The 23,399-nt window shown below is 44.1% G+C and overlaps 1 protein-coding gene across 4 annotated transcripts in view; it reads right to left on the reverse strand.

Annotated features, from left to right (window-relative positions):
- The window catches only part of SRPX (sushi repeat containing protein X-linked), a gene marked incomplete at its 3' end in the record, with an annotated part of 76,283 nt that extends 62,812 nt beyond the window's left edge, over window positions 1–13,471 (reverse strand). For 3 of the 4 annotated variants that reach the window (XM_084870683.1, XM_084870685.1, XM_084870684.1), the window contains exon 1: window positions 13,360–13,468. In XM_084870683.1, the coding sequence (XP_084726809.1) occupies window positions 13,360–13,435 (76 nt within the window). In that variant the 5' untranslated portion in view covers window positions 13,436–13,468. Of the gene's footprint in view, window positions 1–13,359 lie in introns of all 4 variants that reach the window. The other variant, XM_084870682.1, reaches the window with a different exon arrangement.
- Window positions 13,472–23,399: the final 9,928 nt, after the last annotated feature.

Consider the following 23,399-nt stretch of genomic DNA (forward strand, 5'->3'; position numbering starts at 1 on the left):
GTCAATGGCGTTGGGCAACTGGGGCTCCATCCCTCCTTCACTTTGATTCCAACACCGCCCTTATGTAAGTTGTTTCCCCATTAAATCTATTCTTAAATGTCAGTTTTACCTTTATTTTATCCAGAAAGAATAATGCTGTCAATGTGGGAGGGGGTGCACTGGTGAGAGGATGATCCCTGCCAGACATGAGCTCTCAGATAGCCTTGTTTCTACAGCTGCTTCACCTCAGAGAATGTTCTTCCTCTATTCAAACTCTTCTGCACAAGACTCCAAAGGAAACTTCAGTCAGAGCCAATGGTACCCAGAGTCCCCAGGCACTTAGCCTTTAACTAGCAAAGATAAGACTGCATGTGGCTTGTGAAATTTTAATTGTGGCCATATATTTTACACAGCTAACAACAACAACAACAACAAAAGTTAAAAAGAATAATCTTATAAAATGAAGGCATTACTCTCATTCAAAGGAAACATTTTTTTCCAATTTAGTCTCCCTCTATTGTTTCATATTATGAAGGGCCAACGTGTCTTTCTGCCCATCACCTAAAGCTGGAAGAGAAAATAAATTGGAAATGAACAGACACCTTAATCTGAAGGGGTCATCCCAAAACAGGGGCCCTCAATTAATGTCAACTCTTGTTCCCACCAAGGGGCATTCCCAAAGCCCTGGAATCTGACTCTTCACATCAACATACAGACAAAAGGAGATCTGGCTTTCAAACTAAAACCAGACAACAGAACAAAAACATTGGCATATGGTCCTCTGAAGGCTTAACTGTTCCCCACAGAGGTCAACTCAGACACAGTAAAAATCCAAGAAATGAGGAAGGCCACATCACACCAGAGAGCTATAGAGCATGCTAGGGAGATGCTGAGCTGGAGAAGAGCTCACTCTTACACCATGTTCATATTTTGGGGCATCAAATAGCCTCTGTTTTCTGGAACACGAGGCAATCCTTCTTTTCAGTTATGTTTAGAAGGCAAAAACAAATCTATAACTCACCCACCCACCTCAGCTCTTGAGGTCTTAAGGCCTCACCATCATTTAAATGAAGACAGAGTAAAGATCTGGGCAAGGAAACTTAGGGGTTCCTCTCACTTTACCTGCAAGCCTGAATGTTGCTAGGATTTTCAAACTAAGTGACAACACAGTATTTACAAACATAGCACAGAATGAAAACAGTTCACATTCAGAGCCATGACTGGGACACCGCTGGCCACTATATGGAGTGGTGCAGGAGGAAACTTTGGAATGAGAGGGAATGAGCTGAGTTCTGAGAAGGAATGCAAAGATGTCCTGCACTGAGAAGCACTGTCTGGGGACAGGCCACAGCCTCAGATCTGAAAACTTCCAGAGGCTTTTCCATGTCAAGGGTACCAGCGAAAGCAATTTGGATCTGGCTGGCCTGGAAAAAAATGGGTTAGGGATTTGGATGAAGAACTTTTTGTGGGGGAAGAAAAGAGAATATTCTAAAGGGAGGTAATGTGCACCGGGTAAGAGAAATACATTCCAAAAGCTGTTCCCAGCTTTCTTCACATGTTAATACACAAAAACACATGTTAAAGAACACGTTTGTAACAGCCAAATGTGGGTGGCTTTCAACTGGAGAAAACTTCTAACCAAGTGTGCTCACAACTATTTAGCAGGATAGACATGGAGCAGATGATGGTTCTCAAAGGTTTTTTTTTTTTTTTTTTTTTTTTTTAATTCTTTCCTTTTTTACCCCTTGAGCCTGCAATGGTCATTACCACCATAAATGCTTCAGAAAATCTAATGTCATCCTCTCAAATGTCTTGTCCTGAAACAAACAAAACAAACAGTTTCCTTTAAAAACAACAAATGCGGCCCTGTCCAGTTTAGCTCAGTGGATAGAGCACTGGCCTGTGGACTGAAGGGTCACAGGTTCTATTCCAGTCAAGAGCACATGTCCGGGTTGTGGGCTCAATCCTCAGTAGGGGGCATGCAAGAGGCAGCCCATCAATGATTCTCTGTCATCATTGATGTTTCTATCTCTGTCTCCCTCCCCTTTCCTCCCTGAAAGGAATAAAAATATATTAAAAAATAAAAACAACAAATTGGAAACACTAGTCTAATGAGATGTTCTGAGAAAATTTGGAAATGTTCACACTGGTGGTTCTCACATTGGAGCATGCCCCAGATTACTTAGAAGGATTGTTAAATCACATTGCTGGGCCACTTTCCCTCCTATCCAGACTCAGTAGCTCTGGGGTGGAACCCAAGAATTTACATATCTAATAAGTTTCAATGTGCTGCTGCAGGTCTGAGGACCATACTTTGAAAGTAGAGGAAGGGAGAGAGAGATATAGAAACATTAACGATAAGAAAGAAACATCATCTATAGGCTGCCTCCTGAAAGTCCCCTACTGGAAATTGAACCCATAACTCCAGTATGTGCCCTTGACTGGAATTGATCCCAGAGGGTAACATGGTACATTAGCATATCAATGACCCTGCACAATCCTGCAAATCCAGAAACTTACTTAATCCAGCACAATTTATTTAGAATGCATTTTGCTTCCCATAGAATATCTGTGAATCTCTCTGGGAAGCAGTGCTTCAAGGAAGCCAGTTTGGAAAATGTTCTACTAGGGATGTTCCTGATCATCAGTAAGATTACAGTCTTCTGAGGGAAAAACAACCTGTGAAAGACAGATATCCAAGTCAAGCCTTCAGCCATGATCCAGGATCAGGGCAGTAGAGGGCTGTGGGCCATACCACCTAGCAGAAACTTGGCAGGGCAGCAGATATGGAGAGACCCAAGCCTGCTGCCCAGCAATCAGGCAGCATCAAGGAAGTTTGTTCAGCAGGTAGCAAAGGCCCATCCACCTTCAGCTTTGTATTAGGGTACCAGGTCTTTTTATAGAGACAGGAGCAGCTCTAAATCACACTAGTGTGGATTTCTGAAGAGCTGAAGTTTTTCTAAGGGACAGCTTAGCTGCACGACAAAACCCTGCAAGGACCCTGTTACCAATCACTAGAGGTATGCTTGGCTGCTGCTGGCAGAGGGACTTAATAAGAGATGAAGTCAGAAGCCCTCTAAGGGTGGGATTTGTGTTTTCGTAGAGGGGAAGTAGGGACCTAAAGGATGCACATGCTTATCTCAGGAATATCGGAGATGGGAAAGAAAGTCTAGAGGATGCAGCGATGAAAGTAAAGCCAACAGGAAAAGGGAGAAAAGGAGAGGAAGGGAGCTATTGCATGGTAGTTTTTAAACAAGCAAGCCATCCTATTTTTGCAAAGGGCTAAACTTATTTTTTTAATATATTTTTATTGATTTCAGAGAGGAAGGAAGAGTGAGAGAGATATATAAACATCAATGATGACAGAGAATCATGGATTGTCTGCCTCAAGCCTTCAATATGGGCATGTGCCCTTGACTAGAATAGAACCAAGGACCCTTCAGTGCTCAGGTTGACACTCTATCTACTGAACCAAATCAGCTAGGGCTGTGGGGTTTGTTTTGATGGAAATGCTTTAAAATTGTGGTGACAGATACACCACAATTTCAGAGCATTTCCATCAAAATAAATCTGTGAATGTACTAAAAATCCTCGAATTAGTTTAAATGAGCATTATGGGATGTCTCTATAAAGCTGTTAAAATGTTATTATATATTGTTGGGGAACTCAAAGCAAGTGTCATAGGGAGGGAGCATTGGAGGGACTTTGACAAAATGGAGCAAGAACTGGCTATGGGTCAGAATGTCTCAGAACCATTGAGGAATATCCAAGCAGCCCCAGGTTGAGACCCTGAGATTGCAACCAAGTGTCAATATGCTGGAATGTACCCAGCATATTGGCTCAGTGAATACTCAATGTCATTAATTCTTGTCTGCCTAACCTTGGTGCCATGCATCATGCCCAACATGTAATGGCCACTCAAAAGTTGCATTCAATAACTGCCAATGGGAGTCACTAGAATGAGTTCTAAACCCAGGTCTTCTAACTTTCTGTGTGACCCCAGAGAAATTCCTTCATCAAGCTAAGTCTTGGGAGTGGGGAATGTCATCATTAGGAAGCAAAGTGTTGCATCTCAAGTGCACCTCCCAGTCTGAAGTTCCACAGTTCCATGAATTAGATGGCCAATGCAGGGGAGATTGGATGCGGGTGAGAAACACCTGAGGGAAATTAGATAGAGCCTAAGACAACCAACCAGAAGGTCAGGGCCATCCAGAGGCATGCTCCCCAGCAGATTTCATTCCACAGATCTACTGAGAGCCTTCCATGAGCCAAGTCTCTGCTGGACCATGAAGATACAAAATGAACAAGATTCTAGTACCTGCTCACATGGTAGGGGCATCAGATTCATCAGAGTAGCTAGTGGTGAAACAACCCATTGGAAAGCTGAGTTAAAATCTAAGTGGAAAGAAAATTTCAACATTGGATATTTAAAGGAATCGGAGCCTTTGTCTGACAAATGTTGAGTCAGTGGCAACAAGTTAGAGTTCCTACACAGATGGCCACTGTGGGGGCAGAGTCTCAGAGGGTGGACCACACCAACACTTGCCCTGGTCCAAAAGGTTTCAAAAGGGAGTTTTACCACTCCACAATGAGCCTGTCAAACCTTGGCTCAATAATCAATCTGTGGCCTTAATTTAAACAGTGTTTTTGAACATTCTTGGATCCTGGAACTGGCAGGGTCATTCAGCTCTGTTACCCAACAGTACCCTTCTGTCCAAGGGTCCTGGGGTGCAATCAGCATTGAAAAGATAGATGTTCACAAGGCACTACTGGACAGACACTGCAAACAGCCAGTGGCAGCAGGGGAAACAAGTCCCTGATGCATGTGAGCCATCACATTGCAGGTCACTGTAAGAGCAAGGAAGAAGAAATAGTGCAGTTATATTTTAAGTCTAAGGCAGAAAGTCCTCCCTCAAATTCTATGTTTGGATCTGTCTATTACTCATAAAAATAGTTTTAAACCCAATATACTCAATTTACAACCCCAAACCTCTGGGAGAATCCAAGCTATTATGTCCAAACCCATATATCATCTCCCTGGAGGATAATACATAAAGAGGCATCCAGTATGAGCTAAGGATTATGGGTGAGTGAATCATTCAGCCTGAGCATGAGTGATCCAGAGGTTTCTGAGGCCAGAGCGCCACGCAACCGTAAGATCCAGGTGCAAACAATTATCATCTGGAAAATTTGGGAGCTTAGTAATGCTACCAATGAGTTTTCTCTTGCACAGACTTTATCCTTAAATCTTTATCTGAAAATCCTATCCCTAGAACTCCCCAGAGCCTCTAAGTCTCCAAGAATAGTGTCCTAGAGTGATAGGAAATCCAAGAGCCTCAGCAACTTGCTATGCCCTGAATTGTTGCCTGCTCAAATGGATCTTTTGTTCAGAGTACGGCAAATTTCCTGACATTTTGCTACATAGCATTCCTTTTTCTTTGGGAAATATCCTCTTGGAAATTCTGGTTAAACCCTGTAGGAATATTTTACATATAAATGTGTTGATTCCCTGTCACACTTATTTCAATCACTCAATCACTCAATTTACAGATATTGACTAAATATTTCCTCCAATGCCCTATACACTATGCTAACTGGCGGGGAGGGGTAAGAGAAGGGGTGTACAACCAGTTGCCAGCCCAAGCCTGAAGGCAATTCCAGTCTATGAATATGTCTGCTTTGTTTGCTGTTACTTTTTATATGAGGAGAACAGGAAATCTTACCATTGGTTATAACTCAAGACTACCTGCCCATTAATTCAATTAAAGTTTCACTATTCTAGCAATTTCATCTTACTTTGTATGCTGATTTTTGTGCCCATTAAGTGCACATTCTCTCATAGAATTCATTAAGACAATCTAGTGAACAGTGGTTTTGAATCAGGTTGGCAAAAGAACACCCACACAGATTTTTGTTTCCAATTTCAAAAAATTCTTAGAGAGGCCCACAGGTCTCCTACTTTATCCTTCTATGTGCCTGTAGTGCCATTATCTTTGGCAGCAGTATCTATCAGCTTCATTCTTCAATATCCAAGCCCAATATCCCTCCATGGCTTATCTCTGCACTCCTAGGCCTGTCAACCCATCTGTGTTATAACATTGATCACCTTAGATAACCCAGTGTCTATTTCTCCTTACGACAGAAAGCGACTGACAAAGGAATTCCTTCCATTATTCATCCTGGTATCCTAAACACTCCATTATTCAGTGTCCACTTTGAAAAGTAAATTTCTGGACAGAGCCCAGGTTTCATTGGAGAAGGGAGAAACTGGTTCTCTTTCAAAACTAAGATCAAATATCCAAGAGAAAGATTCAGGCCTAAAACCCCTGAAACAATGGCCCATAAAAGATGACAGTCACGAGGTCATACAATCAAGAACCAAGGAGCTGGCCAGAGAAACTCCTTATAAACTGGAACTCAAGAGAGGTTATTATTCACACTGCTTTTTGTATATATTTTTATTGATTTCAGAGAGGAAGAGATAGAAACATCAATGCTGAGAGAGAATCAGGAATCAGCTGCCTCCTGCATGCCCCCTAGTGGGATTGAGCCTGCAACCTGGGCATGTGCCCCAACTGGGACTCGAACTGTGACCTCCTGGTTCATATTACTAAGCCACACTGACCAGGCCACACTGCTTTTGGGGAAGTGAATCTTTAATCTGATTATTAATCAGAACTTGGCTTCTACAATTCCATACTTTGCTATAGCCTGGCAAAAGTAAACCTTCTGTTTAAACTCAATCTTCATTTTCAATTACTCATTTCAGTTGTGTTCTCTGAAAGGGTAATTGATGTAGCACACATTTGCATTTACTAAGGAAACCATTCAACTGCTTTGGAAGGGGCCAGAGCAAAGTGGCCAACAAAAATAATAAATGCAAACTCCAGCTTGTGGTTGTAGTCAGTCTCTCATCTTACAGCCCCCAATAGAGAAAGTTATGGCCTCAACAGAGGGTGTTCGTGGATTTAAACACAACCTCTAATGCCAGTAAGCCTTACTCCCTATGTATCTAGATTCATTGTGGCACAAAGTCCTGTTTACCTGCACATGTGTTTCTCTCAGCTCCTTTTCGTTCCAATAGTCAAGCACCCAAACTACAGGAAATTATTAACTCAATAAGCACAAATATTCACCTGGCTCAAGGTGCTCAAGTAGGCACGGTGGGAAATAGGGAAGAAGGGTAAGACATAGTATTACTCTGCCTTCAAGAGCTCAGAATCTAGAAGTATAGGCATACCTCGTTTTATTCCACTTCACTTTATTGTGCTTTACAGATGTTTTGGGTTTTAAAAAATCTTTATTGTTGAAAGTGTTACATAGGTCCTTCCCCCTCCCCCATTAACCTCTTCCAGCCTGCTCCCCTCCCGCCCAGGCCCTCACCACCCCATTGTCTGTGTCCATGTATTATGTATATATGCATAAAAGTTCATTGGTTGATTTCTTCTCAACCTCCCCTGCCTTCCCTCTGAGGTTCAACAGCCTGTTCATGCTTCTATGACTCTGGGTTTATTTTTGATCATCAGTTTATTGGATTCATTAGATTCCATATATGAATGAGATCGTGCGATACTTATCTTTCTCTGAGTGGTTCATTTTGCTCAGCATAATAGTATCCAGGTCCTATCATGCTGTTGCAAATGGTAAGAGTTCTTTCTTTTTTATAGCTGCATAGTGTTCCATTGTGCAGATGTACCACAGTTTTTTTTTTTAATCTACTCATCTGCTGATGGGCACTTAAGCTGTTTATAAATTTTAGCTATTGTAAATTGAGGGTGCATATATCCTTTCTGACTGGTGTTTCAGGATTCTTATTCCTAGAAGTGGCATGAATGGGTCAAATGGGAGTTCCACTTTTAATTTTTTGAGGAATCTCTATACTGTTCTCCATAATGGCTGCATCAGTCTGCACTTCCACCAGCAGTGTATCAGAGTTCCCTTTCAGCCCCTCTTCTGAAGTGTGGGTATCACTGGACGATGGGCAGAATTTGAACAGACTAGAAGGGGAAAGCAGTCCAGGTTCAGGAAACTATAATACCAAGAAGTGGCAGAATGTCACTCAAGTTCTATAAAAACAGGTAATCTATTTTGGTCAGACTTTAGGAAATCAGGTGAGAAGGAATGTAAAATTAGGCTAGAAGCAAATTGTATAGCCCCCTGAGAACATCTGAGGACTTTCTAGTTAACTTTAGAGAGAACATGGAGCTGCTACTCTCCATCTTTGAGTAGGAAAGTGAAATTATAAAAAATGGTACTAGCCTGGCTGTCATGGCTCAGTGGTTGAGCACCAACCTATGAACCAGAAGGTCACAATTTAATTTCTGGTCAGGGAACATGCTTGAGTTGTGGGCTCAATCCCCAGTAGAGGGGTGTGCAGGAGGCAGGCGATCCATGATTATCTCTCATCATGGATGTTTCTATCTCTCTCTCACTCTCCCTTCCTCTCTGAAATCAATACAAATATATTTTTTCAAATGGCACTAAAGTAAAATTGTACTTAAAAGATCAGAAGCTGGCAAAAGACAGTAGAGTGAGTTAGAGTGACAGAGACTAAAAGTGATACTGTTATAATAATATTTAAAAAAGAGAGGGGTGTATTTCAATTGTGAGGATTGATGAGATGGGAAGGTTTGAAGATAGTGCTTTAACAATGGTCTCCAATATCTCTTAGAGCGCACAATACTGTGAAGTGAGAAGCAGTGTTATCAGTAAAGAAAATGCCAGATGAAAATGTCCTGCTCTCCCCTCCCCAGCATTCCACTTTTTAATGCAGAGTGATTTTGTCAGCTGATTACAGGTTTTAAATCCAAATAGAAATTTCTAGCCTAGCCTGCCTGAGACTTTAATTGTATATCCTGAGCCAGGTGTTCTGTTCCTAAAACATATATCCAAATGTGGCATTTCAGAAGACTCATTTGGCTGGTCTGGTATGGGATGGCATTTAACAAACTTCACTCAGCTTTCCTGATTGGCCAACACACACTACATTAACCAGCTTTCTCCAGGTGTAAGGTTCATGGAGTCTTTTAGTGGCCATATCACTCATTTCCACCTTCAGCCTTGCTGATAGAAGTAGGTGCAGTAATTCTCCAAACTCTCATATATATATAAGGTTTCAAGAGTTTATTTAGCCCTAACCAGTTTGGCTCAGTGGATAGAGCGTCGGCCTTCAGACTTAGGGGTCCCAGGTTCAATTCTAGTCAAGTGCATGCACCTTGGTTGTGGCCACATCCCTAGTAGGAGGTGTGCAGGAGGTAGCTGATCTATGTTTCTCTCTCATCGATGTTTCTAACTCTCTATCTCTCTCCCTTCCTCTCTGTAAAAAATCAACAAAATATATATTTTAAAAAAAGAGTTCATTTAACAACAGAATCAAAACTCTTCCCCTTATACATGTGCAAAAACAATGCAGATAACTTGACTATAGGAACTTTCCACACATGTGTTTTTTTTTGTTTGTTTTTACACTAGATGCTTGGTGCACGAATTTGTGCACATTGAAAGGAAATTAATTAGAAGATGGCTGATGGGGCTGGGTGAGACAGGCTGTACATGACCTGGAGCCAATCTCCCTCAGTCCCTCCCCTGGGGTGGCACCTGGACTCCAAGGGTGTCTGAGGAGTGAGTGTGGTCCCTCCAGCAGGTGGGATCCCTTGGCCTGGCCTATGGGAATCAGGCCAAAACCAGCAGTCCGACATCCCCTGAGTGATCCCAGAGTGTGAGAGGGCACTCTGCAAAGTTGCTGTGGTTCAGCAGCTCCTGTGTTGAGCATCTTCCCCCTGGTGGTCAGTGTGTGTCATACCTTCCGGCTGGTTGGCTGGTCACTTAGCCTTTTATACATATACTAGAGGCCCAGTGCACAAAATTTGTGCACGGGGCAGGGGGGTATCTCTCAGCCCAGCCTGCACCCTCTCCAATCTGGGACCTCTTGAGGGATGTTAAACTACCCATTTAGGCCTGATCCCTGGTGGTAATCCCTCTCACAATCAAGGACTGCTGGCTCCCAACTGCTCGCCTGCCTGCCTTCCTGATTACCCCTAACCACTTCTGCCTGCCAGCCTGATCACCCCCTAACCACTCCCATGCCAGCCTGATTGATGTCTAACTGCTCCCCTGCCAGCCTGTTTGCCCCCAACTTCCCTCCTCTGCAGGCCTGGTCAACCCTAACTGCCCTCCCCTGCAGGATTGATTGCCTCCAACTACCTTCCCTTGCAGGCATGGTCCCTCTCAACTGCCCTCCCCTGCTGGCCATCTTGTAGTGGCCATCTTGTGTCCACATAGGGGCAGGATCTTTGACCACATGGGGGCAACCATATTGGGGAAACAGGGTACTATGTCTATGTTAGGCTGCAAAGAAGCCTAACCTTCTAGGAGTGGGAATGGGAAGGATTTACTCTAGCTTGGATAGATTTGCTGTGAAATTGCAGCTGGTTATATAACTAGGAGGCTAATGGGGCCCTACATCTCATCTCCCTCTTTCAGAGGTTCTTGATTGTGGGCCTCTTACCTTCTCTTTTACTGGAAACATGATGTCCACTTGTTAAGACGGTGCCTCTGAAATGATCTGCAAAATCTTGCCCCCCGCACACAGGGTGATTTTTCTCAGGACATGCTGGCCTAGAGTATATACCCTCCCCAGCTTTCCAAAACTTTGGGCTCAGAGTGAAACCCCCATCTTTGGATTCAATAGTCCCAGCCAAGCACATTTCCTGAGAGACCCTGTGGAGAGGAGCCAAGGAAGGGCTTTGAAAGGTTCTTCAATTGGTTTCTGCTCATGTGGGATCTGAGCAGAGACTGAGGGCAGGTGAGGAATCAGGATAGGGGTTAGCAATGAGGAGAGCTGTAGCTTCTAGTAGAGGGAAGCCTGCTTGCTGGCTGGAGGAGCCAGGGCAGCCAGGGAGAGTGGTGAGTGCCCAGCATGGGAAACCCATGATTCTGTGGGTGGCTGGACCCTGGCATCAATCCACACTATACAAGTGTGGAAACTGAGAGAAAACAGAGTGGAGGGCACAGAAAAGGAGTGATGGCAGTCAGATGGTAAAAGAGAAGAGGGCCCTTGGCTGAGAAAGGCTCCACCAGATGTACAGGCAGCTCAAAGAAGCCTCCCAAATTAGAGTACAATGGCCTCAACTTCTCCCCCTGCTTTCCCTTCCCCTCTGGGTTAATTTTTAACCTGACTCCTGCTAAAGGGGATGGGAATGGCACTAGTGTGGCACTGAGGATAAAGTTTCCTTTCCACTTTGCCCAGAATCAGTTCCTAACAAATGGCTTAAACTTGCAAGAGTCAGCTCAAAACACAAATGTTCCTCTTTATCACTTCATACATTTGTTTGACTCATTCATTTGCACAAGTGCTGAGAATTTCCAGCAGCCATTCATACATCTCCCAAGCACATATTGGGGAAACCCTGTCCCTGCCTCCCCATCCTCCATGATATCCTTCATCTATAACTCAGTGGGTTTGTTTCTCAGACCCCAGATTTAAACTGCCCACTGTGTGGATCACAAAGCCAAATATTGGCACACCCTATCTACGTCAACCACTTTCCCAGGGATTTATTCTCAGTTTCATGGACACAAGGGTGCATCCATGTTGCCCTGCTCCTCTGAAACTCTGCTAACCTAAGAGTCCCAGATGAAGAAATAAGCTTGAGGTTTTTATTTTTTATTCTATCTTTAAAAAATATTTTTATTCATTTCAGAGAGGCATGGAGAGGGAGAGAGAGAAACATCGATGATAAGAATCACTGATTGGCTGCCTCCTGTTTGCCCCTTACTGGGGATCGAGCCTGAAACCTGGGCATGTTCCCTGATAGGGAATCAAACTGTTACCTCCTGGTTCATAGGTAATGATCAACCACTGAACCACGCCCCTTGGGCAAGCTTTAGGTTTTTAAGAGGCATCTCTAAAGAAGGTTTTGCCACCTAGCTAGCATGTTTCAGTTGTTGAGTGCGGACCTATGAACCAGAAGATCACAGTTCATTTCCCGGTCAGGGCACATGCCCAGGTTTCAGGCTCGATCCCCAATAGGGGGTGTGTAGGAGGCAGCTGATCAGTGATTTTCTCTTATCATTTATGTTTCTCTCTCCCTCTCTTTTTCTGAAATCAATAAAAATATATTTTAAAAAATAAAGTTTTTCCCAATACCAGAAGAACTCTAATAAATACCAGGTTTCCTTTAGAATCTACAGACCACGCCTTCAAGAAGCTACATCCTCTTTTCCTGGGGCTAATGGAGTGCATGCCACATGTCACCATGCTCAGTGGGCGCCTCTCTCCCAGATGCTCAGATTTTCTCAGAATCTCCAGCTAAAGGGATTGGGAGCAGTAGGCAAGGCCCCACTTGTGCTGTCCAAAAGAATCCGCAAGTGACCCAGCATACAGCTTCAGGGGAGGGCTTAAAACCTCTGTGGTAGTTTCAGGACTACCTTCCAGACTGCTGAGACCAGGCCCTGAGCAACCCCTTGTAAGGAGTCAAAATTCTGGGTAGTGAGAAACTGATAGTGGGGAAAGGCACGTAATAAGAATAGAGCTACTGTTGTCTAATAATTATTTACCACATACTCACTATAGATGAGAGCTTTTCTTACAGACCCTGGGACACTGGAGGATGAAAGGAGGCTGTAAAATGATAAGATGCCTCAATGGGTCCATGACTCAGTAAGGAAATATCTTTGAGAACAGACCAAGGACAGGATACACTTTGATTTGATGGCTGCGCCTGGACCCTGACCCCCTCTGGGAGTTTTTCTCAGAAACGCTGACTGTCCTCTGGTCCCAGGAACAGGCTGAGCTGTTTGTAACATCACAGATTAGCCACCATATTATTGGGCTTTGAGCTCCTGAAGGCCTGACTGCGGACTTTCCCTTCCCCTTTTCCTTTCTCCTTACACTGCAGCTGGCAGTTGCAAGTAGCTGTCTTCTCCCTCGTGTGTATATAACCAGCCAGCTGGCAAGGGAGTCAGAGCAGATTCTTGTGGGTGATCTGCTGCTTTCCCCTTGCTGCCAGTAGGATTGGAATAAACGCTTATATAGGATTCAACCCTGCTTCTGCTGAATTGGCTCATGTAGTGACAGGCAGCGCAGACGCATTGGCTGTCTGGCTACAAAAAGAGCCCGCACCCAAACTTCTTAGAGTCGCCTTCTGTTCCAATATGGTTCTACTTGGACTCCTGGAACACCAGACACAGAGGGGACTCCGGATCCCGGCCCCACTGGTTGCCTAGCTAGGGGCTGGCAATCCTGCCCAAACCGGAGGAGGCTCCCTCCGCCTCCTCCCCTCCCAGGGCGCCGAGAAAGGCTTCAGACACAAACAAAGAACACTCTCTGCACCTCCCTCTGTCCCCTCCTCAGCTGAGAGGAGGTTACCCCTGCCCTACCTGGGAAGCCGAGGGTAAACGAGATTGGAAACAGCAGCAGCAGCAGCAACAGCAGCAGCAGCGCGGGTCCCCTCATGGTGCTCCAGCCCTCAGCTTCGCTCTGCAGCGCCGCGCGTTTCCCTGTAGAAGGACCAGACCAAGGGGCTGAGCTGCAAAACTCCTCCTCTCTTTCCCTCCCTCAGGCTTGGGGCCTGCCCTCCTTCCTTGGCCTCCCTGGAATGCTGGAGCCGTTTGGGGCTCCCACACACCCTCTTCTTCAGGGCCAAGCACTTCTTCTGACCCCCCAGGACCAGAGCGGGCCAGGGATATCTTTCTGTTCTCCAAGTTCGAGCCTGAATACACACAGGTGGACCAACTGCCTTCCAAAGCAAGGGTCCCCGGCACAATGTCATCAATGTAGGAAACTGCAGGAGTCTTATAGAAAGAGAAGGGGCAGCACTAGCGGGTTGGCTCAGTGAATGGAGTGTTGGCCTGTGGACTGAAGGCTCTTGGGTTCAGTTTTGGTCAGGACACATGCTGGGGTTGTGTGCTCGGTCCCCAGTGTGGGGTGTGCAGGGGGCAGCTTATCAAAGATTCTCTCTCATCATTGATGTTTCTATTTCTCCCTCTCCTTCTCCCTTCCTCTACAAGGGGAAAGCCTTCACCACAGCCTTATCTCACCTAGGAAGACATTTTCCTTACTAGTCTTGATGATAAATTCCCAGAAAAACATCGTTTGGGGAACTAGTTTTGGAGAGGGGCTTCCAACAACAGACACCCCAAATCTTGGTCATAGGTGTGGTTACATAAATCAGGCTGGATCAATAGAACTTTCCCCCAAAGGTACTGTCATTAGAGGGATGAGAGTAAGTTCCATGCAGTCCAATCAGAGGTTTGCTCAGAGATTTTTAAAACAGAATCTGGTTGAAAGAATCCTCTTAATTTCTTCTTTGGTTAGGCATTGTATAAATGTGACCTAAGAAGTGCCAGTTTGTTTTGGGCTCAGAACAAGATAAGACTCTGCAATATGTCTAGGCTTCTGTGCAAGCTGCTTTGCCACCTGGGCCATGTGATTAGGGCTGTTGCCAACTGGTGGTCCATGAGGTCCGAAAGGTTGGTGATGCTGGTTTAAGGAAACCTTTGGAGCAATGGTCACCAACCAAATGGTGCTCAAATGTCAGTGGCAGGCAACGATGCATTTTTATAAACTTTTCTCTCTATTTTATACTTTGTTGTTGAGAGTATTGCAGATGTCTCCCCTTTTATTCTCCCATGACCCCTACCACTCAGTTCCCTCCCTGTCTCAGGCCTTCACCACACCATTGTCTGTGTCCATGGACAATGCATATATGCATATAAATTCTTTGTTTAATCTTTTCTCTGATTTTTAAAAATACATCTTTATTGTTCAGATTATTACAATTGTTCCTCTTTTTCCCCCCATAGCTCCCCTCCACCCTATGCACTTAGGCCCGCCCCCCATTGTTCTCATCCATAGGTGTAAGATTTTTGTCCAATCTCTTCCTGCACCCCACACCCCCTTTCTCCCGAGAATTGTCAGTCTACTCCCCTTCTATGCCCCTGATTCTATTATATTCACCAGTTTATTCTATTTCTCAGATTTTTTTTTTTATTCACTTGATGTTTAGATTCACTTGTTCATAGATATGTATTTGTGGTTCATAATTTTTATCTTTACCTTTTTTTTTCTTCTTCTTCCTCTTCTTAAAGAATAACCTTCAGCATTTCATATAATACTGGTTTGGTGGTGATAAACTCCTTTATTTATTTATTTTTTTTGTCTGTGAAGCTCTTTATCTGACCTTCAATTCTGAATGATAGCTTTGCTGGGTAGAGTAATCTTGGTTGTAGGTTCTTGCTGTTCATTACTTTAATATTTCTTGCCACTCCCTTCTGGCCTGCAAAGTTTCTGTTGAGAAATCAGCAGTCATATGGGTACTCCCTTGTAGGTAACTAACTGTTTTTCTCTTGCTGCTTTTTAGATTCTTTGTCTTTTGCCCTTGGCATTTTAATTATGATGTGTCTTGGTGTGGTCCTCTTTAGATTCCTCTTGTTTGGGGTTCTCTGTGCTTCCTGGACTTGTAAGTCTATTTCTTTCACCAGGTGGGGGAAATTTTCTGTCATTATTTCTTCAAATAGGTTTTCAATATCTTGCTCTCTCTCTTCTTCTGGCACCCCCATAATTTGGATGTTGATATGCTTAAAGTTGCCCCAGAGGCTCCTTATACTGTCTTCATATTTTTGGATTCTTTTTGCTTTTTGCTTTTCCAGTTGGGTGTTTTTTGCTTCTTCATATTTTATTTAATTTTTAAAATAAATCTTGATTGTTTATATTATTACAAATGTTCCTTATTTCCCCCCATCTCCATTGCTCCCCTCCACCAGGTTCCCACCCCACCCTCTGCCTTTTCCCCACCCCCCCATGTCCTCATCCATAGGTGCACAGTTTATGTTCAGTCTCTTCCCACACACCCCTCTCCCCTTTTCCCCGAGAATCGTCAGTTCACTCCCCTTCCATACCTCTGATTTTATTATATTCACCAGTTAATATTGTTCATCAGATTTTTTTTAATTCCCTTGGTTTTTAGATTCACTTGTTGATAGTTATGTATTTGTTGTTCATAGTTTTTAATCTTTATTTACTTTCTTTTCCAAAAGAACCCCCTTCAGCAATTCATATAATTCTGGTTTGGTGGTGATGAACTCCCTTAGCTTTTTATTTTTTATTTTATTTTATTTTTTTTTTTTAGTGAAGCTTTTTATCTGGCCTTCGATCCTGAGTGATAGCTTTGCTGAGTAGATTATTTTTGGCTGTAGGTTCTTGCTATTCATCACCTTGAATATTTCTTGCCATTCCCGTCTGGCCTGCATGGTTTCTGTTGAGAAATCAGCTGACAATCATATGGATGCTCCTTTATAGGTAACTACCTGCTTTGCTCTTGCTGCTTTTAATATTCTTTCTTTGTCTTTTGCTCTTGGAATTTTAATTATGATGTGTCTTGATGTGGTCTTCTTTGGATTCCTTTTGTTTGGAGTTCTGTGCACTTCCTGGACTTGTAAGTCTAATTCTTTCACCAGGTGGGGGAAGTTTTTTGTCACTATTTCTTTCAGTATGTTTTCGATATCTTGCTCTCTCTCATCTTCTGGGACCCCCATAATTCTGAAGTTGTCCCAGAGGTTTCTTACATTATCTTCAACTTTCTGGATTCTCTTGTCTTCTTGCTTCTGCAGAGGAGTGTCTTCTGGCTCTTTATGTTCCAAATCTTTGACTTGATTCTTGCGATCTTCTATTCTGTTTTTAGGACTCTGTATAATATTTTTTATTTCAGACAATGTATTCTTTATTTCTTGTTGATCCCTTATTATTTCTTGTTGATCCCTTATTATTTCTTGTTGATCCCTTTTCATCTCCTCATAGGTCTTATCGACCTTTTCTAGGAAATTCTTGAAAAACCTTATAAGTGTGGTTTTGAACTTTATATCCAGTCTCTTCTTTTCCTCCATTTCTTTTGTTTATGATCTATTTCCTTGTCTCGGCATTTTCACAGCTTCCCTGAGTTGGTAGGGTGGCTCTGTGTGCTAAGGTGTCCTATATGGTTCAGTGAGTCAGCCTCCCAGTTACCTGAGGTGGACAGTCTTGATGTAGCCCTTTGTGGGCTGTGTGTGCAGTCTTGTTGTTAAGCCTTGCTTATTGTTGGTATCACTGGGAAGCGTTGATCTCCAAGCCATTTGGCTATGAGGATCAGAAGTGTCTCAGCTAGGAGGGTTTCTGTATTCCGCTTGAATGGAGCGTAGTCTCGGGGTGGCACAGACAAACTTTGTTGAATCCTGCACAATTGGTTGCAGACAAGCTTTAGATTCCTGTCTGCCCCTACCTAGGAGAGTCCTATTGGCAGCGAACGAGGAAGCTAGCCACTGGAAGGGCTTCTGTGCTCCTCTTGGATGGGGCGGAGTCTTGGGTAGTGCAGACAAGCTTTATTCAGCCCCTCCTACAAGGGTCTGCTTTCTGAGACCTGCAGTAATGGCCACTGGCTTCACACACCTCCTAGAGATCTCTGCCCACTGCCTGACAGTCTGGTCTCTCCCTGTCTGGGGCCGTCTATCAGCGCAATAGGGTGGTTCTGTTTTCCTCCCGAACAAGAATGCCAGCTGAGCATTAGCTGTCTGCCCTCTCCGCGTGCAGGGAGCAAGCCAGCAGCGAAGTCGAGTGGCCGCTTTTTCGCGCACACAGTTCTTCACACCTTCACAGTTCCTGAGGTTCAGTGTGCCTTCTTTCTCCTTCCCAGATGGTAGAGCCTCCTCTTAGCCAGCCGTCTGGCACTTCAGGGTGATGTTTCCCCTGCTTTTCAGTTCTAAATTCAAATTTGTTGTGGTAGGCTGCATTCAGGTGTCTACCCTATGCCGCCATCTTGGTTTTCTCTCTGCTTCTTCATATTTTAAATCTTTGACTTGATTCTTGGGATCCTCTAGTCTGCTCTTGGATTTCTGTATATTATTCTTTATTTCGGTCAGTGTATTATTAATTTTTGATTGGGCCTTTTTCATATCCTTGAAAGCCTCACTAAATTTCTCAGAGGTTTATAGAAGATTTAAAAAAAAATATATTTTATTGATTTTGTACAGAGAGGAAGGGAGAGAGATAGTTAGAAACATCGATGAGAGAGAGTCATTGATCAGCTGCCTCCTGCACACCCCCTACTGGGGATATGCCCTCAACCAAGGTACATGCCTTTGACCGGAATCGAACCCGGGACCCTTCAGTCCCCAAGCCGACACTCTATCCATTGAGCCAAACCGGTCTCAGCTATAGAAGATTTTTTGAGTAACGTTATAACCATGGTTTTGAACTCTATAGCCAGTATTTTTCTTTTATCTATTTCTTTCATTTGTGACTTGTTTCTCTTTCTCTGCATTTTGGCTGCTTCTTTGTGTTTGCTTCTATGTACTGGGTAGCTGCTAAGACTCCTTGAGTTGATAGAGTGGCTTTGTGTGGTTTGTGTCCTACAGGGCCCAGTGGTTCAGCCTCCACAGTCACCTGAGGTGGATGTTCTTGGTACACCCCTTTGTGGGTTGTTTGCACAGTCTTGTTGTAGTTAACCCTTGACTGCTGTTGGTATCACTGGGAGGAATTTACCTCCAGGCCAATTGGCTGTGATGACCAGCTGTGTCTACACTGGAAGATGCGTTGTGCAGGAGACAACTTTAGGGGGCAGGCCTTGCTTCAGTTGGGCTTTGGTGCTCACTGAGTCTTCCCCTTGAGTGTGTCTCTTATGGATGTGAAGAGTTGTAATCTGGTATGGTTTCACTCTGACCACTGGATACACTTGCTCTTGAATCTCCAAGGAGGTGCAAGGTCAGCCACTGTCTGGGATCACCCAGTAGGATCTACAGAGAGATCTGCAGATTCCTCCTCTTTGATGGGGTTTGGAAGTGCCCAGATGATGCCCAGCTGTGAAGCAAGGCTGGCTGCTGCTGTCAGGCAGTGGGCCTTCTTTTGGAATCTCTGAGGCTCTCTAACCCAGCAGCAGTTTGTTTTAGGCAAAAGGACATGCCATTCATATGCAAAAGCCTCTGCACACAGCTTGGGTGGGGTTGTAAATTGGGTGGAGTTGTAAATTGGGTGGGGTAAGGTTTTTGGGAATCACCAGGGAGAAGGAAACAACAGTGGCTGCCCTGAACCAGAAGAGTTCCAGGTTCTCTGCATTCTGTGCCCCCATGCAGGAACAATGATCGCTGTGAGCATCTCTAAGAGTAAACCGCCCTCACGTTCCTGTCCTGATTCCAGTCAGTCCAGTTTCACCCTGTATGTGCCTGGCTCCCCCAGAATCTAGCCTAGAACTGGAGTTCAGAACAAGTAGGAGTTTGTATCTCCCTTACGGTTTAAATAGCAGCACATCCAAGTGCCAGCACTTTCTGCGTCTCCACACCTCTTACCAGTCTCAATGCACTTTCTTCACCTCTCTAGTTATGGAACTTCCACTCAGCCAGCTTTTCTGGGGTTTTGCGTGGTATCTGTTCTGCCATTTAGTTGTGGTTTTGATGTGTTTGTGAGAGGCAGCAAATATAGGTGATTACCTATGCTGCCATCTTGGTTTCTTCTGATTTTTGAAGTCCTTGGCAAAATCCTATAGGTGAAGGAAAACCTGACCCTTAGAATTTTGTAGTCAATTTCTTCCATCCTTTGTGAATAATGACTCTCCTTTAAAGAAACAACTTTTGGATTGACACTGGACCTTAATAGATGAAATACTTAATTATGGGCCACCATGTTGCCATGTAACCTGGCTGTCCATCATAAACGGAATGATTTCTAACAGGCTGAGCCATAAAGTTGGGTGTGTCCAGTGGCACTCCATCATGTAATCAAGATTAGGCAAGTCTTGAACACACAAGTAAGTTGTATTAGGAAGTGGCCCAAATGCCCATAGCCTCTATTTCTGCTACATTGCCTTCTCTCTTCCAGCCTAGAACTCTGTCCTGATGGAGCATTCTCTATGATCAATTGACTGAGGATGAAAAAATCTAGGCCTAGTTTATAGATATCTCTGCATGGCATGCAAACACCACCTGAAAGTAGAGAGTGGTAATACTACAGCCCTATCCTATGAGAGCAGAGAGGGGAAATCCTCCCAGTAGGCAAGGCTTTGAGTGGTCTACCTGGTTACTTGAACAGACACATTGGATATAGTTTTTCCTTCTCTGTCCATATGCTTCTACCAAAATTACTATTCACAGTCTTACAGAAACCCTTATCCACCATCATGGTATTCCACAAAATATTGCTTCCAATCAATAAACTCATTTCATAGCAAATAAAGTTAAGCAAAGGGCCCATGGTCAGAGAATCGACATTCCCCATCATCCTGACACAGGTTAATAGAAGTGGGATGGCCTTTTGAAGACAAAGTTATGGCACTAGTTAAAGGGCAACACCTTATGGGACTAGGCAAAGTCTTCCTGGATGCTGTATATGCTGAATCAGCATTAGATATATAGCACTACTCTCATAGACAATATTCTGTGAGTATAATGGTTCACTATAACCTCAAGTGATCTATTAGCAAAATGTTCCTTCATATTCCTGTGATACATAGGCTCTGCTGGTGTAGAGTTCTTTCTTCCAAAGGCAGGGATGATTTCATGAGGGACCCAATCATGATTCCACTGAAATGGAAGTTGAGACACTGCTGCATGGACATTTGTGCCACTGAATGAATAGGAGGAGAAGGGGCTACTGTTTGGCTAGGGTGATTAATTCTGACAATGAAAAGAAATAGTGTCACTACTATCACACAGTGGGGGTAAGAATGATAACATCTAGAAAGCAGGACTTCTTCGAGGATGCCTCTTAATAGTCCCATGTCCTGGAGTTATAGTCAACAGAAAATTACAAGAACCAAACTTAGGCAGGGCTGCTAATATCCCAGAGCCTTCAAGAATGAAAATTAGTGCCCTAGCTGACTTGGCTCAGTGGATAGAGTGTCAGCCTTTGGACTGAAGGGTCTCAGATTTGATTCTGGCTAGGAGCACATGCCTGGGTTGTGGGCTTGATCCCCAGTAAGAGGTATGCAGGAGGCAGCTGATCAATGATTCTCATCATTGGTGTTTCTATATCTCTCTCCTTCTCCCTTCCTCTTTGACATCAATAAATAAAATATTTTTTTTAAAGGATGAAAATTAGTATCACTCCACCAAGCAAAGAACCATGACCATTAGTTGAGGTACCTGCTGACAGGAGAAAGAATATGGAATGGGATATTACTTAGCCAGTGAAAAAGAACAAAACCTTACCATTTGCAAAAGCATGGACTGACCTAGAGGGTATTATGCTAAGTGAAATAAGTCAGTCAGAGAAAGGCAAATACCATATGATTTTATTTATGTGTGGAATCTAAAAAACAATATAAATGAAAAAACAAAATAGAAACCAAGAACATACTGATAGTTGCCAGAGGGGAGGGGGGATTGGTGAAGAGATTGATAAGTACAGATTGGTAGTTACAAAATAGTTATGATGTACAATAGTAAGGTACATCACAGAAATTTAGTCAATAATATTATAAAACTCTGTATGGTGCCAGGTGGGTACTGGATATATCAGGAAGGACTACTTTGTAAAGAATATGATTGTCTAACCACTATGCTGCACACCTGAAACTAATACAAAAGATATTTAACATAAACTGTACTTGAAAAAATAAAAAAATAAAAAAATATAAAAAAAGATATATAATGGTAGACTATGAGAAGGTATTATAAATGTCAACTATGATCATGTGACCATTGCAGCGATAAAGCATGTAATAGTTATGAACATTTTTCCTAGTTTTAATCCTATCTAATAAAAGAGTAATATACAAATTACCATCACTCTGAGACACAAGATGGCTGCCCCCATGTGGTCAAAGATGGCTACCCCCCATGTGGACATAAGATGGCCGCTATAAGATGGCCTGCAGGGGAGGGCAGTTGTGGGCAGTTAGGGGTGACCAGGCCAGCAGAGGAGGGCAGTTAGGGGAGACCAGGCCTGCAGGGGAGGACAGTTAGGGGCAATCAGGCCAGCTGGGAGAAGTTAGGCATCAATCAGGCTGGCAGGGGAGTGGTTAGGAGGTGATCAGGCTGGCAGGAAAAAGCTGTTGGAGGCAATCAGGCAGAGCAGGACAAGTAGTTGGGAGCTAGCAGTCCTGGATTGTGAGAGGGATGTCTGACTGCCAGTTTAGGCCCAATTCCTGTGGGCCTAAACAAGCAGTTGGTCATCCCTAAGGGATCTCAGATTGAAGAGGGTACAGGCTGAACTAAGGGACATTCCCCGCATGCACAAATTTTATGCACCGGGCCTCTAGTACAAATATATTTATACTAGAGGCCCAGTGCACAAAATTTGTGCAAGGGTAGGGTTCCTAGACTTGGCTGGCAATCAGGGCCGATCGGGTTCCCTACCTCCCCATCCCTCCTTCCCTTACCACTGATCTGGGTCTGCTGGCCTGGGGGAGGGTCTGGGGGAGGTTTTGATACACAGTTTTGGAACGTGCAGGAGGTAGCCAATCAGTGATTCTCTAACATCATTGATGATTCTGTCTCTATTTCCTTCTCTGAAATCAATCAAATATATCATTTTAAAATGCAAGGTTTTTAAAGAAAGGTAGGGCAAGATAGATATTGAAAAAGAAGGACTGGGGGGCATTTGAGATCTTGCTCACATTTCAGATAGGGTAACATAAGGTGGTCCTCAGGTGGTGGCAGGTGAGGTGTGGTAGTGGGTGGAGCAGGGCACTGCAGGCTGAGGAACAGGCTGTAATGACTGGGAATGTGTGTGACAGTGACACTGAGCGTGTGTTGGGATCATCTTTGGGATAATTCATCCCCAAGAAGTTTTGATTCAAAATGGGAGGAGAAACACGAGGATTAGTGGGTCTTTCTTAACCTAGAAGGTGACATGGGCAGTAGGAGCAGGCTTCCCTGCTTCCCTACAAATGTAAACAGTGTAACTGGACATGGATATCAGTCACATGGCCAAATCAATGGCCAGCTAGTCCTGGCAGCTGTGTCCAGCCACTCTCTGGCTGTGGTGCCATTGGCCGAGGAGGCTGAAGCCATGCCCCTGAGCACACATAGTATACAAAGGAGAGGGCAGGAAGCTGGAAGCTGAAGCTGATGCAGCATGGCCCAACAGTGCTGTGTCCAACATGGAGCAGGATAGGGAGCAGCTGTTGGCCCAACTGGCTTTGGAGTTGGAGGGGCTGCACTTCCTGCATGTCACAGGTGAGTCACCACTAGCTGCAGGACCAAGGGGCAGCAGAATGTGGGCCACACCAAGGTTAGTGTGTGGATCTTTGCAATGAACCAGCTGAGCCAGGCAGGGCCTGGGGAGGCTTTTTCCCCCTGGAGCTACTCTTCCCAAGGTGGTGGCATCCGGCTGCTTTTTCTCCCATTTTTATTTTTATTTTTATTTTTATTGGAAAGCAAGCTCTAGCCTTGCAGTTCCTGGGATCCCTTGGCCATAGTGTGCACCTCCAGGCCTTGCTGCACCCCTTCCCTCT

This window comes from Pipistrellus hanaki, assembly GCF_964339955.1.
Source record: "Pipistrellus hanaki genome assembly, chromosome: X".
NCBI classification, from domain to species: Eukaryota; Metazoa; Chordata; class Mammalia; order Chiroptera; family Vespertilionidae; genus Pipistrellus; species Pipistrellus hanaki.